The sequence below is a fragment of the Apis cerana genome, linkage group LG4, assembly GCF_029169275.1.
Source record: "Apis cerana isolate GH-2021 linkage group LG4, AcerK_1.0, whole genome shotgun sequence".
Lineage (NCBI taxonomy): Eukaryota > Metazoa > Arthropoda > Insecta > Hymenoptera > Apidae > Apis > Apis cerana.
This window is the reverse complement of record NC_083855.1, coordinates 9,811,079-9,830,165: the sequence shown is the minus strand read 5'-3', so window position 1 is coordinate 9,830,165 and position 19,087 is coordinate 9,811,079. Positions and strand designations below refer to the sequence as shown.

Sequence of the window (19,087 nt, the reverse complement as noted above, 5' to 3'; positions counted from 1 at the left end):
TATCGTAAACTATTGACTTGCGCCTAGTTGAGTGCAAGTACTCTGTCTGGCTAGGGACGCTTTAAAGGTTTCTAGAATCCTTTCTAGAAGGGAAAGGGAAGATGAAGGAATATTAAACGTAGAACGTAGCAGCATAGTTTAAGCTGCACTATTATTAAGCTATATTATAGAATCGATGACAATTTGTTACTTCTACGCATTCATAACCAAGGATAAATAAAATTAATTTATAGAAGATCGAGACACCTTTAAACATCGTGGCTATTTATGCGGATAGAAAATTCAACAAAAGCTATTTAGTCGATGGATACAATGACAAGTTGTTGAACTGGTTTTTAAATAGCGCGTGTATTCGCAGAAGTTTCTACGCCTATGGAGAAGAGTTTCGATGCTTTAGTTTCGAACAAAGTTAGTAACCGACGCTATTAAATCGTTTGATTTCTTATTTTTTCGCGTCTGTGTAAAAATTTATTCGAGGGAAAGAGACTTAAAAAGGGAGAATGTCAATAGTAGAAACATGAAAAATCACATAGCGGTGCAAATTAGTCTATCAATATCCTACACTTTCGTAACGCAATATTTTGCATTTATTATTGTAACAAACTCGGTATATTTTTTAATGTTATGAAAACATGTCAACGATAAAGAACGAAGTTACAATTTATGTTGACTATGAAACTAAACAAATATGATATTTTTAGATTACTAAATAGAACGATCAGAGCTCAAATTCTCGGGATCGTATTATTTTATTTCGTTTTATTATTTGTCGCATCGCACAAGAAAATCGTACATTTACACCGTTAACTTTTTTATTCAGCCGCTTTCACATAATTTCGTTCGAGAAAATAGAAGAAGAATCGGAAAAATAATGCCAATTTCTTTTCTCCTATCTCCATCTATTTTTCTTACCCCTCTCGGAATCCCACTTCTCTTCCAATTCGTATTACAATTTCCACCAATTTCCGCTCCGTATATTTATACGAGATAGTTATTGCACAGAGAACAGATAAACCGTACTCCTCTTTAGAGGCCCTTATTACTCGTTCTTTTGCTCGATCGGTTCATCAAAATTCCTAAGCAGTCAGACTCGAACGTTTCAAAGTGTGCATCGATAGCGAGCGCAACAGCTATGCGTCTTCCTGCAATTTCTGGCCGTGTATCAAGCTAACTATAGCTACGCCGTGCACCAAACGCACTCGTACAGAGGCAGGCGTACGCCGTACGAATGACCGCCTCGGGTTCACGTTGCGAACGAACCGACAACCGGAAATACAGGTTGACGCCGAATAATCACGCTACACACGGTTCATATTCGCGACCCTGACTTCATCGTCTATTATTAGCCGCCGGTCCTCTTCACGCTATTTAAATTGATACACATGTGCACGCATTTTTAATTCAGTATGTATCAAGATGCTAAACCATGCTAAATGCGTGGCCGTCGTACAGACAAATTTGCTTGTAATGCGGTTTCATTTACAATATTAATCGACACGCCGCGAATCGAATGATAATTAAAAAGAAAAAAGAAAAAGGAAAAAATCGTGTACAAAAACGATTAAGATTGTATTCTATTTTTATCATCGATATTGTTCCACTTCTAACGGTACATATTATACGTAAATACAAGAATTTCTTGGTCTTGGTGAAAGAGAAGGATGAATCTCTTTCTTCTGCTCTCGAATACGAAATACCTTGCCAGCAGCTAAAGTAGAAACTCGACCGTACAAAAATCGTGAAAGGAACGGAGGCAGTGCCGCTTTTTCGAGCCGGTGGCCAGGAAGGGATCGCCACCGTTTCTATCAACGGCAGAGAGGGAACAATGACCGAGAGAGAGAGAGAGAGAGAGATTTTAGCCCGAGTGGAGGAAATTAAGCTGCGCAGAAACCGGCAACTAGAAGAATGGTAATTAGGAGTAGCACGAGAAAATGAGAAAGGAGGATGGATTTGTCGACTGGTTAAAAAGTAGAAGAAGATGATAGCAAGAAACGAAATAAACGGAGCATGGAGGAATCCGGGGAGGAATGAATAGAATGCGAAAAAGTAGGAATAAAAATAACGCAAGCTTTGGACCGTGATCGAACCGAACAGGCTCTCGAGGCAAACCGATCGATCGGTTGACGCAAAAAGGGAATCGGAGAGACGTTATCCACGAGACTCCAAGTGTCTATAATAAAATCGAGAGATGACGAGACCGACAGAAATACCGGATTGTTTGTTGATGGATATAGTTGCAATGGTAATTTTATGCCTGACGTGTTCCGCCGTTTAGGAATTCATAAGGTTTCGCAAACTACGACTCGTAATTATTAACGTGTACAAGAACGAGTTGAATTTAGAATAATATTATAATATGGAGACGCGATTCTCCAACGTTGCGATGTATGATAAATATATACATGATAATAGGCTGCATGTGATTACGCGTTCGTTCGAGTTGCGCGAAATAAAAGTAATAATTGTTGAATAATATATATAATATTGGGACATGTGACACGTACAAGATTAAGACAAGATTAGTGTAAAAATAAAGAAATGTAAATTCGTTATTTTCAAGGAACGATTACGGTAAACAAACGGGGAAAAAATTTAGCAGATTGATTATTCCCTTTGATATGTATTTTATGAAACATTGGTTAGTCATTGGCGCTAGTAGTATAATTAGTAACGCTGGTGGTGGTAGTAATAATAGTAGTAGTGGTAACAGCGAAATGCCATCGACACTAGTAGTGGTACGAATAAGTTGCAATATAAACGTAGGAGGAAGAAGTTCGCATAGCTACGCATTAAAAACTAGCTTCCATTGAACCGGTATGTACGTGATGAAGGTATCATTAAAATGCCATGTTTTTCTTAAACCAGTCGTGGGAATGAAATATCGCCGCTATGTATTCTAATTTATTTTCTTATCTTCTTGATCCTAACCTCCTGCAACCATGTTATAATTAACGAATACATCAGTACAGATATCGAATCTATTCGATAAGGAGATAAAGAATAATTAGGAATTTCTTATTACACATGTAATAAGAAGCGACGAGATATCTTAAATTCGTTTGTAAACTTGTAAACATTTCTTCGATTAAATGATCGAAAACCGTCAGGAGATAATAATTAATAATAATAATACATCGAGATGCAATCTTAAAAAACAGGTTGCACCAGTTATGACGACATCGCAATAAAGACGACGATTTCTGAAACGAGGCAACTCGAGTTGCACATGCTTTCTGTCTCTTTCTCTCTATCTCTCTTCGACCGTGATATTTATATATCAGAAACCATGAGAGATATATCTTCGTTGATCGAATCGTTTCTCGAATTTTTGACAAAAAACAGGTCCGACATACGCTTAACCGAGACCTCAACCTACTCCACGTCGCACGATGCTGGGCGAGTATAATAGTTAAAAATAACCAAGGTATCGGTTCGAATCATGACCGCAAAATCAAAGACACGTTCGTTTCGTTTCGAACGCGAACTGCATCTCATTTTCACTTTTCTTCTCTTAAGAGAGGAGAACTCCTTCCCCGTGTTATGTGTTTCGTGGCTCTAATTAAATTTATCATCTGAGAATTCTCTTGCCATAAGGTTCCCGCGAGTTTCTGTGGGGGAAGAACTTCCCACGGAAACGACCAACCCCTCTTGCAAGCCAATATCTTCGATGATAATCTCCCGCGTCATCGTCGTTTATCAATAGGAAGACCTTGGGAATACGAAATATATCTTGGAACACGTACAGAAGGTTAGGAAGAGTTTAACGTATGTGAACGTATTTCATTTTTCATGTTTTAAATTCGAGGTTAAATAATTACGAATAAAGCATTATATTTTACATAATTTCTTGCGTTCGCATTCGATAGTTTTTTTTTTTTTTTTTTTTTTTAATTCAAGCAAGTTTCCTGACGTTGTTGCGTGAAACGATGACAGGCAGAAAATTGCGACTATTTATAAAAACAAATGGTGTACCGAAGAGAATCGGTACAACCTTGTTCCATGTTCGAGCGAGAAGTCGCGTTAAACGATTTTAATTAAGCGAGTGTCTATCGAATTAATTCAAACGAGTTTCGCTTTCGGAATCAAAACCTCTACTACTGTTTCCATGTGGTATCATGCATGAGCACCTCTTGCATAATCGCAATACATTAGAGACGACAAATGACATCACGTCCCTCGTAAGCGTTGAGGTCATCAGGTGCTGGCCTGCCTCGATATTACAGGTTTTTACAATGATTTCGCCTCGACTTGGTTCGACCGCTAAGACGATATAGCATATTCGTGTAAATGTGTGCGAGCGCGTACGTGGCCGATTTACTGAAAAAGTTGATCTTCGACTCGTACTTTTCAATGAGATTTAAAAGCCAGGTTCCCTTATATCCACGTACGAGCCCGATTACGCACTGGAATTAACAACTATAAATAGAAAATGAAATCGAGCCTCGAGAAATGCAAGATTATTAGTTTATGTGGCGCACAATGTGGTTATTCTTCTATTATATAGCCAACGAAATTTATATAAGTTCTAGATTTCTCTGGTTGAAGGGAATCGACGATGTTAGATATAAATATTCAAATATGTTATATTTATTAAGCTGCTTATTTTTTTCAACTTGATATTTGAAATTAAAAATAATAAAAAGTTTATCGTATAATAAAATCGTATATATATAGAAAGAAAGATTGCAACACATCGATATTATCGATGTGCACGTAATTTTTTCCTTAATGCTTCGCGTCCATTAGTGTCTATTTTTAACCTTGTGTTGCTAGTTGAGTTTGTTTGTACATCGGTGTACAAAAATATTATTATTCAATTTGCGAAAAAAGGAAATATTTTTAAAGGTCAATTTAAATTAGTCTTTGACAAACATATGTTAATTATATATATCGTAAAATATTTTACGATAATATAGAAGATTAAACAACAATTTTAATGATCGATGCTTTACAATATTTATTATTCGAATCGAAAGAAATTCGACATATCTTTCAAAATTACACATTTTATTTATTAATCTCGATTTTCAAAAACCTATTCATCCTATAATAATAACAATAAATTATTCACCCGTGAAATGCGCTTCGTGCTTTCCAACTCTAGAACAGCACGATGATCAAGATCGTATCGTTACCGTTATAATAGTTCAAGTACCGGATACATTTGCTCAAGAAGCACTTGCTTCCACGCCACCATTCACTCGCCGAGCATCCACCAAAATTTTATATCCTCTTTACTTTTGGACGTTGTCCAACGAATGTAAGATTTTCCTTACACCAAGAGAAAGATCCAATTAGTTAATTTCGTTTGAAAAACACGTTTTCCGCAAAATCTCTCCGCGATTAAACACGTCCCTCCCATTCAAAGAGCGCTTTCATCGAGGTATTAACGGATATAAGGGAGGAGTCGTTAATTATATCACAATGGAACAATTTTTTTTTCACGTAACCCTGCAATCAACGCGTTAAAGTTTCTAACACAACTTTAATTCCTCAATTTCCCTCCGTGAGTTGAGCAGAGAGAGACAGAGAGAGGGACCAAGAGCGATCGTATCTTTTCTGAAATTACGTTGATACTTATCATTCCTTGTTGAAAATAGTTTTTTTTAAGAGAAGAGAAGAAGTTCGTCGTCATTAACGTATAAATATAGAAGAAAATTCTTTCGAATCGAGATGAATAAAAATTTCGCGATCACGATTATGAAAGTTGTTCGAGGGTATGTAACCGAGATATTAACCAAATTCTTGAATCGTGACTCAAATGACGTTCCAGTCCAAGCAACCGATCACCGACCAAGATGATAGTATGATGTCAGTCTCGTACAGTCAGCATTGAACGGAAGCACTCCCGTTAAATCGGTTAAATGTTTCCTCTGTCCCTGGTCGGGAACATTCGGGTTTATTGTGACTGGCAGAGATAGAGGATTCGACGATCAGGTCACATAGTATTCAGAAATGGCTTGCACCTTTTTTCGAATCGTGGATCGTGCGATTTATACGAGGCAACATCGGGGAAAATTGGGTCGTGAATTGTTGTTCGCTCTTTGTCGCGTGTCCCAATTTTCTTTTTTCTTTTTCCTTTTTTTTTTCTCTCGTCTGCGTCACGTCGTAAATGCAATCTGCAATGAGTCATGTAGCGGTCGCGGAAAGAGTGGAAAGAAAATGAGAAACATTAAAATCTACGAATTTCTTCATTACAGAAAGTTATTATCTTTCTATTGAAAATTAGAAAAATAAGAATGATCGGTTTTAAAATCGGATTTGAAGTCATTCGACGATCGAAACGATAAACGAGGAATTTTTTAACGTTGTCGGTATTATTATTTTTCAAAAAAAAAAAAAAAAAAGATCTTATCAAGATTATGGACGTAATAATTAATAATTCATAAAACACTTTATACGAAAGGAAATCAATAATTTTTGATACGTTTTAATATACAGAGGGAGAGGAAAAAGCGTATAAACTACGTAAATCAGTTGTATAAGTTATATAAGTTAAACAAGTTTTCCATTTTGAGCGATCCAACAACAGGCTTAGATGCTGAAGTCAAACGATTGAACCCTGAACCTCTTATACCGTTATAACCGGAAGGCATAGTCTAATTGTATCACACGATAAAAGCAATTCACCTTCAATACGTTTATTTTTATAATAATATCGAATGGTGTAACGATAAATAAAAGCGTACAACGATAAAAAAAAAATATTCTATTCCTTTCGATTCCATCTTATTGTTACACGATATCGAATCAATTAATATCAAAATATAATATTCTATCACTTTCTCTTTTCTCATTTTTCTCACTTTCTTAATGGACACTGCCGCTAAGAATGAGCTTGGATGCTCTCGTACAATCGCTTTCAACTGTCTGATCTTCAATGTGTCGGTATATAAAAAAAAAAAAAAATATTCTCAGCAGAGTAAAAGTGCGAATACCGTTGAGATCAACCGACGAGAATTTTCTCTCTCGAATGTGTTTCGCGCTCAGAAACGTCACGTTTCCATAACTCGAAAACGTAGTTGTGAATTTTTTCACGCGCGACTATCTTTTCACGCGCGATGCTCTGTTTGTGCCCTGAAACTGGTATATATGTCATATTTTATACTTCAGCCAGTAACGTAATCTCTTCATCGCCGCCAACGCGTCCTTTTCATTGGGGCTTAATTAAATGTATGGTCGACACGCCGGAGGAAACGAGAACAGGAGAGCAGAGCTCCAGCTTTGACTGAGGGGGGCCAATGAAGAGGAGCGTGGTCGAAAGGGTCGAGGTCGTGTCTGTCGCGCATGCGTTTCAATACGAAACGCAGATATTTCAGAATTCGTCGATTTCTCTCTTTCTCCTCTTTCTACTCACTGTCTTCGTAACGTGTAACGTTGCGAATCGGTGGAACAATTTTTCCATTAGAGCGTGACACATTAATCTCACCTTAAATTGACACGCATAATTAACATCTTTCTCGCTCGCCTCGTAATACGTTACAATTTTGATCGCGCCTCGTCTTGCACAACGAGCTAAATACTTGGTTGAACGTTCCAAATGATAAAATACCCGTGTATCGCCTTCCTTTCGATTCCTGCTATTTATTCGTAACGTTGAATAAATCCGGTAAGAAGAATTTCGATCGTTTCCGCGTTGAGATGATAAAATAAGTAATGATTTGGACAAGAAGAATGTTGAAATGTCCGAATAAAGAAAGCAAACGTATGATTTCGTTCAATCTAAAGATGTGTATGAATAAGTGAATAGCGTTTTATTTTCATCGTTCCCATTTTTTCTTTCCAAAAGTAGGCTAAGTAAATAACGGCGTATAAAATTGATGAGCAGAGAAACGATTTAAAACTTCGATGCTTTTAAAAAGATTCGAGTTATGGTTTAAGAAAAGATGGTCTTCTCGAAATCATTTTATCAAAATATTTATCAATTTGTTAACGATCAAGTAAAAAAATATAACTCGAAGAATTTCAATCTCGATAAATTATTTCTAAGAGTCTAAGAAATTAGATAATGCGGATGCATATAACTCACGATTACACCATTGTCGCTTGTCTTTTTAAATTCTTCTTCTATTACCTACGATATACGTTATGTCAGAACGAATTACGAAATATCTAGGTCAATGATCGATGATATCCAAAGTATAATATTTCACTCATAATTTGTGCAACATTTATGTCGAGACATCCAATTTTGGGGTCAGACGTGATTTCAACCACAAAGTGGATCACTGAGCCCGCTATTGCCGTTACTATACCATTCTGTTGCAATCATTTTGGCGCTATATATACTCGTTTAATATAATTCAAGATCGATTTAAGATTCGTCGCAAACTCGTCGACGATCGTCTCAGAGAAACAACGAATACGATTGTTGTTATTTCCTCGATCGAATCATAGTAACATTGTATTTCTCTATTTTATTATTACTCGATGAGTAATATCAATATAAAAAAAGAACGATGCAACCGACATCGTTCCACTCACGCTTTTAAAGATCTCGCGTAACCTTTAGATTCATACTCTTTCGAAAGCGGCTCTATCGAATTTTGCTGAAAGGGTACCGATAGACTATCGATCAGACAGAAGGTTGTCGTCCCTATTGCGTAACATTATCGCGTCACTTGGAAAGGTTAAATGTATAATATAATAATACAAATAGCATTTCGCTTCGAAAAGTCCCTTCACTTTCTCCCCACGTTATCTTTAACACGCATAAAACCAAAAAAGTCATGTCCAAGTCGTGTTAACACGCAATGGCTACACCGGTCTTGATCCCCTATCCTCTTGAATACGAGCGTGGAGTAAAAATGATTTAACAGTGCCCGATTCTAAGGTTTCTCGGTGTACCACAAGATATACTTAGAAAGTCGGAAGTGTAATGTATTCCACAGCCCGTGTAGCTATCAACCGGCGTAGAAATCGTTGTATTGTATGTCGATTCCAGACGACTGCAACGAGACACTATACCGGTGCACTGTACCAGTAGACCAAAAGCGAAAGAAGAGAAAAGAAAAAAGGGCGCGATCAAGAAAAGAACCGCTGCTTAATTTTTACTTAGCAACTTGGCCTCATCTTCTTAATATCGAAGGTTTGAAAAGAAAAAAAATCGAAACGACGTCATCGTTAAATTAAATAAGAAGCGACGTCACGCGAGGAATTGATGAAAGGAAGAAAGAGAGAAAGGGAGAGGAAGAGAGATAAATTCGTATATTCGCGAGGCGAATAATAGGTAAAGCAAGTACGTGTGTATGTATACATCGGTATATGTGGGACAAGCAAGATGGAGTCTGGAGGTTCGGGTCGATATGAACGCGGCAGCGCTATTGCAGCAAACCGCCCCCTATTCCTGTCGTTCCGCTTACCTCTTTCTTCGCGTCCTTCCACGTCCACGAACCCTCTTATCACCTCGCTCTACGCCTATCGCTCAATTGCTATCGACACCGTTGCTTAATTAACATCTCGGTATGCCGTGGCGGAGATAGAGCTCAAATATGCTGATCAAACCGTGTTCGGGGAACAATGAAGGGATTCGTGCGAAAATTAAATCTGTTACTTGTCCGATAAGCGAGTTCTTTTTCGCCTACTGGCACAATTTCTCTGTCGCCTGTCTTCTGTGACGCGTTTGTCTTCGTTTGTTTTCGAGTTGAATACGAACGTTATTTCAATCTTTGGATTAATCGGTCGAATTATTCGAAAAAAATTTTATAGGTGTACGAGATTTTATGCGACAAATGTATATCACGATTATAATTTCTGAAAGCGATGCACTTGTGTACTTTGTCAATTTCAATTTTCATACCTTATTTTATTCAACTTTTTTCACGCTTTTAAACAAAATGACGCGTTATGAAAGAATGATGATGAAATTCGTATCTTGTAGAGAGTAAAAATTGGTATTTCATAAATTTTTAATTAAATTCCATCCTGTTTACGCTCGACGATATTATAATATATATATATATATTAAAAATCCAGTTGCGTATGCACATGTATATAAATACTAGATAGAAATGACAGGATATCTGAAATTTTCAATCGGATTCTTTAATCAAATTGTCTAACATGATAAAGAATAATCGGGGCTTCAGATGCATCGAATCATTCGTTTACGTAAAAGTACATTTGATATTATATCCACGGATAAAATAAAGATGCGTGGAAGAAATTGAAATAAAAGAAGCTTTAAAATTCTATCTTCTTTCGGTATCGACTTTATTAATTTCCTCCATTGTGAGGAACAAAATTCGATATTATCTGATTAAATCGCCGCGTGTGAAGAAAAAAATAGCCAACCTAACGCACGATAATCGATGCAGGTTGTTGCTCCAAGTGTCTAACCTTACCTAATACCAATCAATATAGGTGGTTGCACCGATTAACTAGAAAATAAACGATTATAAATAATCATTCGTTCAATATTATAATTTATAATCCAACTTTTATGGAACACCACCGTTTTGTTAATTCATTCACGAAAAAATATAACGAATATATTGACGATACACGCCCGTTTAACGTAAAATCTAATTTCCTATATCGCGATTCTGCTCGAGAAGGAATTGGAGCATCTACGATAAACTCCACCCAATAATTTTTCTATTTTTCCATTCGTTTCTTTCTTCGTTTATCGTAAATTAGTATTCAACCTGGTTGTCGCTGACAAATTGGCGACAGACATATTTAATAGACACATTGAAAACGACGTCACTGCGATCGATTTTACTACAACACACATATATATATATATATATATGGAAGGAAATGCACATATTTCCATGTCATTAACTACGTGAAACGTAGATAACGTGTTCGTTTATGTAAATGGAACATTATCCAATGCATTCGATGCATATTTTACATAAAAATATTTTACGAATTAACCGTTTTGCATAAACGTCGCATAAACGGTTAAATCGTGGGCGTCTATATTGCGGTACACTGTAATTTTAATCGAAAGAGTGCATTATATATATATATATATATACGATTGAATATCGTATTTCTCGGTTAGCAAATCTCGATCGATCGATCAACTTTTGCTAAAACAAATTCTGTTTCATCTCGCCGTGATATCTGTTTCATTCTCGAGTCGAGCGAGTGGAGAATATCTTCAAAGATATTTTGTCGAGAGGGAAATAAATTTCGGGTTTCTTAATTAGAAGCAAAACGACGAAGGCTTCGAAAACCGTTTGAAAATGCTCGCTTGTACGAGAGGGTTCGCTTCTCTTAACTTCTCGAGACTAAATTAAACGACGTTGGGGTGCCACGAACCCCAGTTTAGCGGTGAGAGGATCGGGAAAAGGGTGACAGTCGGGTTACCGGGTCGAACGTATGCGAAAAAAAAACAGATGAGGAAGTATTAAGTGCGCAAGAAAAGGCCAGAACCCTTCATCCACCCTTTTTGATCATTCCGTATAGGGTAACGTGACAAATTATGATCCCTGCATCCCCGAGCATACGAGAGTTGGACTCATTGTGCAATTAAATTATGAAGGATGTAATGGAAAGTATATAACGTAAGCAAGAATTAATCCTTTATCGCAATGATATCGAATCATATATATAGATAAAACAGGAGGAACAGAAAGGCCCACGCAAGTGTCAAATTTGATTGGGGCAATATCTGTTAAAACAACTACTCGAAGAAGGTGGCTGACATCTCGTCGAGGCCGTCACGATTTAATAATTTAATTAGATTTATGCTGATGACACATCGTGGTCGATTGTTGGGCCTGATGAATAACTCAAACTACTTATAAAGCTTTTAATGACGATAGCGTTTTATGAGACTTTATTAAACTGGGTCAATCACTGGCGTCGTCTCCGATATATTACGTGTCTATCCATAAGTACGCATCCGAGGCACGGTGCCAAATTTCTTTTCAGAAATCTCTTCTTTAAAGCTATCGAGAAAGTATACGATCCGTACGATGCACGAGTATTATATTAATCGCGAGGGAGAAGAAAGTCGAGTCTCTTTTCTGTTGGCCACAATTTTTATTACACCTTCGTCGACCTTCATTTTTTTAACACCCGATATAACATTCACGCGATAATAAAGATACATCGTAATAAAAATGTATAAATTCAACACCGGCAACTATACGACTTTGCCCCCCTCCCCCCTTCCAGCTGTATCGCGTAATACGTGACTTGAACAAATTCAAGCGGTGGAAACGGAGCTTTAAGTTCTCTCGAGCATCGACGATATCTCGGTATACGCGAGGCAACATGTCGAGGCAAAAACGTTTATTTTCAGTCTCCACCTTTACACCCCAGGAAGGAACTTTACACGTAGATGAGCCTGGATCGCGTGTGCGCTTGCGTTCGCGTGTCTCTTTATGCGGTTTCGCAACCCAGTTCCATACCCGGTTGAGAAATCGACGAGTAGAAAACTGTAAAATTACGCGTACCCGCGTGAACGCATGCATTATCACAGGCATAGCTGATTAAATTAACGAAATTTGCGAAGGAAGCCACGTGCCGTGCTCCTTTCCTTTCCGACTATACTATTGTACCACAGAGAGACCGTTTTTAATTGGTTCGCTCCCTTCAAGCGAAGGGACTCCTTTCTTCTTCGTACTTCAAAGCTTCCCCCCTCCTCTCGCGACAGTTGCTATTCCAATAGCTGTGCGTTTTACGAAGCGGATTAATTGTCGCTCCGGAAAAGACATGCATATGAACATATGCGCCGTCGCGAGTGTCGCAAAAACGCGATAGAAAGGAAAAAAAAAAAAAAGAATTGAAACGAAACGTCGGTAATAGGTATGTATGTCAAGATTACGGAGACATGTACGGAACCTGTATGTATATTAGTCGTGGCTACGTTTGCTTTTACATCTGAACTTAACGATCGTCATGCGTCATTAATTCACGGCGCAAAAATAACAATTACACGTACAGGAAATTGATATTAATGGCTATCGCGTATTTCTCTAAAGATCGTAGATCGGTATGGACGTGTAATTCTGTGCGATGCGAGGAAAAGTTTGTCTGTTTAGCGGGCATTTCTTTTTTCCTGGAAATCGAATAATTTCATTTGATAGAGAAATATAATGAAAAATTAATTTAATATTACGTATTGCATCGTATGTACACGTATGTAACAGCGTGATACGATAAAATTGCGGAAATTTCCATCGAATTGATAATTCTAAATCCTATTTTCTTACTAATTGCCATAGAAATTGCACGATTTGTTTCCTAAACAGATTCTGCGACCGGATGAAGGGGACAATGAAAAAAAAGAAAGAAAGAAAGAAAAGAAAAAAAAACGCACGTTCCTAACAAATGTGGGTGTACGTTACACAGAGAGTCGTATTGTAAGCAATCAGATGTAACCCAGACTCGTCACACATGTCTTTACACGCTTACTTTCATAAACGCATTTACGCACAGCGATGTGTCATGCAGCGAACAATACTTGCACTTCGTTTCCCTGCACGAAGACCATGAAATTATAGCGGTCGTATCGGTGAATGTCACAAGTAACGAGGCACAATACATCTTGGATAAAGTACACGAATGACCTACATTCGTCATCGCCATTACGCCCTTTATCGTCCGGGATGTATGATCGGGCATCGAGGTCTTTATGAAATTTCAGATTTAAACTGAACTAAAGTGAGCAAATCGTAAATTTACACGGTTTTTATGTTCGATGTAAAAAAAAAAAAGAAAAAAAAGAAACTTGACGTCTGCAGCACGTTTCAGTCTTTCGCTTTTTTCGTACTTTTTTTTTTTGAACAATCAATTATTCAATTTGCATAAGTCAAGATCAAATAGCAACTGAACTTCCGCTCGTTATTACATCGGGGAATAACGTTCTCTGGCTGAACACATTTGTTCAAGTATTTACCATCTGACTAATAAGTTTAGCAATCTTCTCGCACTCTGAGTACGCACTATTATCGAAATGTTTAATCCATGTTCCTTGAACGTGAACAAATAAAAAAAAAAAAAAAAGAAAAAAAAATTATAGATCTTGAGTAGGTAAATATTGTATTTTAACGAACGACATCGTTCGATCCGAACGTACGAAATTTGTTTTATCGCAATAAGAATACAAAGGTATTTTTGCTATATGAAGAGTTACGCTTGAAATGATTAGAGATAGTAACCATGGCCTCGTAGCATGAATGAAGGTCCATTTATGAAGATCCGTTTACAGGGTCCGTACTGATGGGATTATGACGTAATTTTATGTGAGTCTAAACTGTACGAGTAGATAAACGGAGTCACGTACAAATCATAAATGATCGCCAATATGGTAACCGTCTGGTAAGAGAGTTTATGCAATCTTTATCAGAGAACTCTATAAGCAACGAGGAGAATTATGATAAAACAACGTTAGTTTTGACGAGCCATCAAAAATATATGGAATGGTAAATATTGAAATTCATTCTTAAGGACAAAGAAGTAGAAGATTATTTATTTATTTATTTTTTTTTGTTTGGAATTTGAATTTGAAAATTTCTTTGTTTTACATGACTAATTTAATATTCGACGAGGAGAATATAAAATGCGTTCGAGGAAAGGATATGTAAAAGAGCTTGGCTCGTGTCCATACACATTTCTTCACGTATTTGCAACACGCTACTTTTTCTGGAAATACCATTTGATTCATTCAGAAAATTGTACGAAAAATATAACTCACGTTAAACATAAGAAAATCACGAGTATGGTTTTTTTTTACACTTTTGTGTACACGATACTACCTACAGGCAGTGCCAATAAATATATTCTTTGTATTGCGTTTGTGTTGCATTAAAGTTTTCATACGTATCGTAATTTTAAGTGAAAAACAAGTTGCTCGATCGTCCAGAAATCAGTTTTACGAACAAACTCGCTTTAATCTCAAATGTCAATTAATTTTGGAGTTGAATAGGTTATAAATAGAAACGAGTTCTCGTCTCGTGTATCGTACAATACGTGTTTTTGGACTCGCAAAATCCTCTACGCACAACTTATATTCTCTATTTACAATTTTCACGATCTACAATCTACGTTAACCATGACCTTTAGGCTGGAACAATCAGCCATCCTAATACGTTGATGCAAAGTAAATGTAATAAGTTGGAAAACTCATTATATAGATAGTCTTGTAACTTCCATGTATATTTACTATGTTCTTCGCATTATTTCCGCAATTTATATTGTGATTAAATAAAATCATGACTTCTTCATGTTCAAGGTTATTATTCTTGTTTGCTTTTCTCTCATATGCATAATTACAATTTACTGTAAATATGCGTACAAATATTCCGAGTCATCTTTGACGAATCTAACGATGAGTATCAATTATAATAATTGAATAATGATTGGAAAATTTTCTTATTCAAAAAAAAGAAAAGAATTTAATATAAATTCCTTAAATTTAAAATTAACATTGAACTAATATTTGATTTAAAGGAAATCAATTTTTTTTTAAATTGCTATTTCCGAATAAAGTAAGGAATCGTACGTTTTAATAAAACGAATTTATTAAATGTGCTGCGAAAGCAAGGAATGTTACGTATATTTTATATTTTAATCGATTATCAAGAATCCTTTATAAGAATCCTATTCTAAAATAGTATAACAAAGAATGTTATAATATCATCTCTGTTGATCAGATTGGATTGATTTAAATTTAAACAAGTGTCCTCTAGTCGATCTGAACGGAAATTTTATCGAGTGTATTTAATGAACACCGAGCAAATTGAATAGTTGTGCTATTCTTATTAAAGTGAAGATTATGAATGAATTATAAAATCAGTTATAAAATTATTAAATCTCTTCTCTACGCTTAATCTATCAATTGTACTAACAAATCGTTACGTAAGAATGAACAAATACGATTAAAAGCTGTATACAAGTAGTTATTCCATGGATAAATCCATTGATTGTCGTTGTTGGATGCGCCAAGGGGAAAGATCTAATGATCGCCTGTTTCTTACGGTACCGCCAAGTATATTGAAAACCGGATACACAGCTTCTAGTGTCATCTTTCTTTCATGAATATTAAATTACGACATTTCATCAAAACTTCCTATGTTTCCTAATCTTTCTCGGTCTATATTAACTAAAAGGAAGATACTTACTTATCTCTCTTAAATATAAACGTTCCGTAATCTGAACCCGTGTTGAATTACGAAAACGAATTACAAAAAACCGAGACATATATGATTTAAAATTAATAATAAATTACGTATAATAAAATATTTGCTTAAAAAATTATGTCACGATGACGATAGTTTTAAAAATTAAAAGAGATATAATTCTCTTACCTGTTTACCAGCGCGGGGTAACGTTTCCACATTGGTACCACCGACGACAGGCGCTTTTTCCGGTCCTCCATTCTGTTGGCTGACATTAATGTTGGCGTTAAGATTCGCATGTACGTTGGCATTAATATTGTTCACATTATCGGTAAGGTTCGTGTTCGTGTTTCCAACACCGGCATCCCCACCAGTGCCAGTTCCACCCCCGCACTTTCCTTCCTCGCCCGTCATCACTTCAGCCTCACCCTCCACCAGTTCACCCCTATCTCACCCTTTCGCGTTCCACGCCTCGAGCTTTCCTTCCGTTCACTGATTATCAATGTCGGTCCGCTGGCCAAAATCCGGATATCTGTTCAAACGAGACGGCGAATCGTCGATCAGAAGAAACGGGTCAATCTACGGATCGCCGAACCGATTGGCTAATTCTTTCGGATCTTATTGCTCCTATCTCTTTCGTTTCCTCAGCTTTACTACCCGTACTATTACATCTATCTATAAAATATCGATCTTATTGGAAACTACTTCGAAACCGATAGGAAAAGGGTAACCAGTATATCAACGTTCGAGTAAAGGCTGTAACACAAAGCAAAGAATTGAATCGCCTCGCAGAATTTAAATCACAGGTTATAAGTATTATAGAAACGTATTCCGAGTAATTAAAAAAATAATTGATTGCAATTTAACTCGATTAACATGTCATGTGCAAGAGTGCCCTTTCTTTCGCTGACACGCTACCGAAATTCATTAGAAAATGTAGAATTATTTTCGTTCACTGGTCGCCGCTATTTTTAGGATTCTCACCGCGCGATACGGGTGGTATAACGGTATATGACTAGCCAGTTCAAGCACGTTAGGAGGCAGACTTCACAAGATATGCCGATCGAGAACTAATCAATCAATGCAACGGATATTTCTCGAAAATTAAAATAACCAAAACTGTACTATCATTGGAAATAAACGTCTCCATCCACATTTTAACTGCATCACGAATTGAGCTCGTTTTCAACTACGGTTTAATTTTAGCCAATCTCACACAGGCCGGTTTCCACTGACGTTACCGAACTAACGGTCAAACAGCGTAAAACTTCTATTACTGATCCAATCCACTCACGGCGGACAGATTATAAAAAATACTACCGTTCATTGGAAGAAACTGGGCAAAATAGTTTCCGGTAGCTGTGAGGAACTCGAGTAATCATACATGTAGCTCTATCGTCAGTAGTGGAACCAGGGAAAATCGATTCGGCCGTGCCCGTTTGAGCACTGCGCGCCTCTCAAGTATGCGAACCACCGCGATAAAAGCAGTGTCGCGCGGGATGATCGTTTTGATTCCCAAATATTCGAATAAAAGATATTTCGTATTTCGTACGAGTGAAACTTGGATAGAAAACTTTGTTCAAAAGTATAATAGCATTGTGTATTAAAATAAGAATCTGTAACGAACATTATGATAAAATTATGATTGTAAAATTTGAAAGAAATGTTTTCTTTTATATCTTTCTTTGTGTTAAATTAAAGAAGAAATTCTATAAATTTAAAATCAAAATGCGTTAGCTTTCATTAAATCTAGAAAAAATTCACATCTTATATATAATAATGTATAAAACGCATTTGATATTTGTAAAAAAACTAAAAAGAAAATAAATTCTGTTATTACTTCGAAAACGATTATGACTAATGTCCGATTAGACATTATATAAACAGAACAAAACAAAACCGATGGAAAATATATGAAAATAATGACAAAATCATTCTTGAAAATATATAAATTTGAAAATTGAAATTTATGGATTGATTTTACAAATCACAATGTGTGATCGATATCAAACGAATCCACCATATTTCTTTAAAGCAGAATTTCTGCCTCGGGCTATTGTCCGAGTCACTGTGTACACATATATTGACTATGCCGGTTTTAGTTTCTTATTTTCTCTAAAACTACACATTATATTTGATGATTAATATTTTAAAACATTTCATAAACTTTGTTTCTTTCTATTTTCGTGACTGAATATACTGAATATACATGATCTATCAAAGCAAGCTACCTTGTCGAAGAATCATGTATTAATCGAATCCTGATGCACCGAAAAATGACGCGATTAACCAAAGAGCTACAGGGTGTTGTAGCGATACTTAGAATTCCCGAATACTAACCACAGGATACCGAGGCACTTTTCCCATTAAATGTTTCTTCACTGTCAAATCACACGAAGTTCCGTCATTTTTTTTCTACTTTCGCCGTTGCGCGAACCGAATCATATATATGTATATTAGTCGAAAGGATTTCGTCTGTTTAAGAAAGTTCTGAGCGTAACGCGACCACCCTCCTGGAAACTCCGTACGGCTTTGATCGGTTTTATAACTTCGATGGCGACGGGTACGCTCGAAGCGACGCCTGGTGATCATGTTTCAGATGCGCTGGCTATCCCCTCTTTTCAATCGAGCTTCCCGATTCCCATCACTGTAACTACTTCGTACATAAAGTTATAAGTTAAACTGAATATGCAAATATTTTATTATATTAACATAAATAATATTTAATTCAATATCCCTATATAAAAACAAAAAAATCAAATTATATGCATACTGAAGGTTTTTAAAAAAAAAAAAAAAAAAAATAATCTTGTTACTTTATTACTTTTTTAAGTAATAAATTTCTTGAATGGAATCAATTTTGTACAATTAATTGTCAAGAAATATTTCAATTTTTTTTTCCAATACAACAAAATTTATAAAGTTTTATATATTTTATATTATATAATATGCCTAAATATTTTTTATTAGATTTACATATCACTTACATATTAGATTACATATTAGTC

General features: G+C 36.2%; 1 protein-coding gene across 1 annotated transcript in view; it reads right to left on the bottom strand.

Moving 5' to 3' along the window:
* The window catches only part of LOC107996073 (microtubule-associated protein futsch), a 74,554-nt gene extending 55,926 nt beyond the window's left edge, over nucleotides 1-18,628 (bottom strand). Inside the window, 2 exon segments of the mRNA XM_062074009.1 lie at nucleotides 16,269-16,611; nucleotides 18,311-18,628. Coding sequence (XP_061929993.1) covers nucleotides 16,269-16,493 — 225 coding nt within the window. The 5' untranslated portion in view covers nucleotides 16,494-16,611; nucleotides 18,311-18,628.
* Between the last annotated feature and the right edge of the window lie 459 nt (nucleotides 18,629-19,087).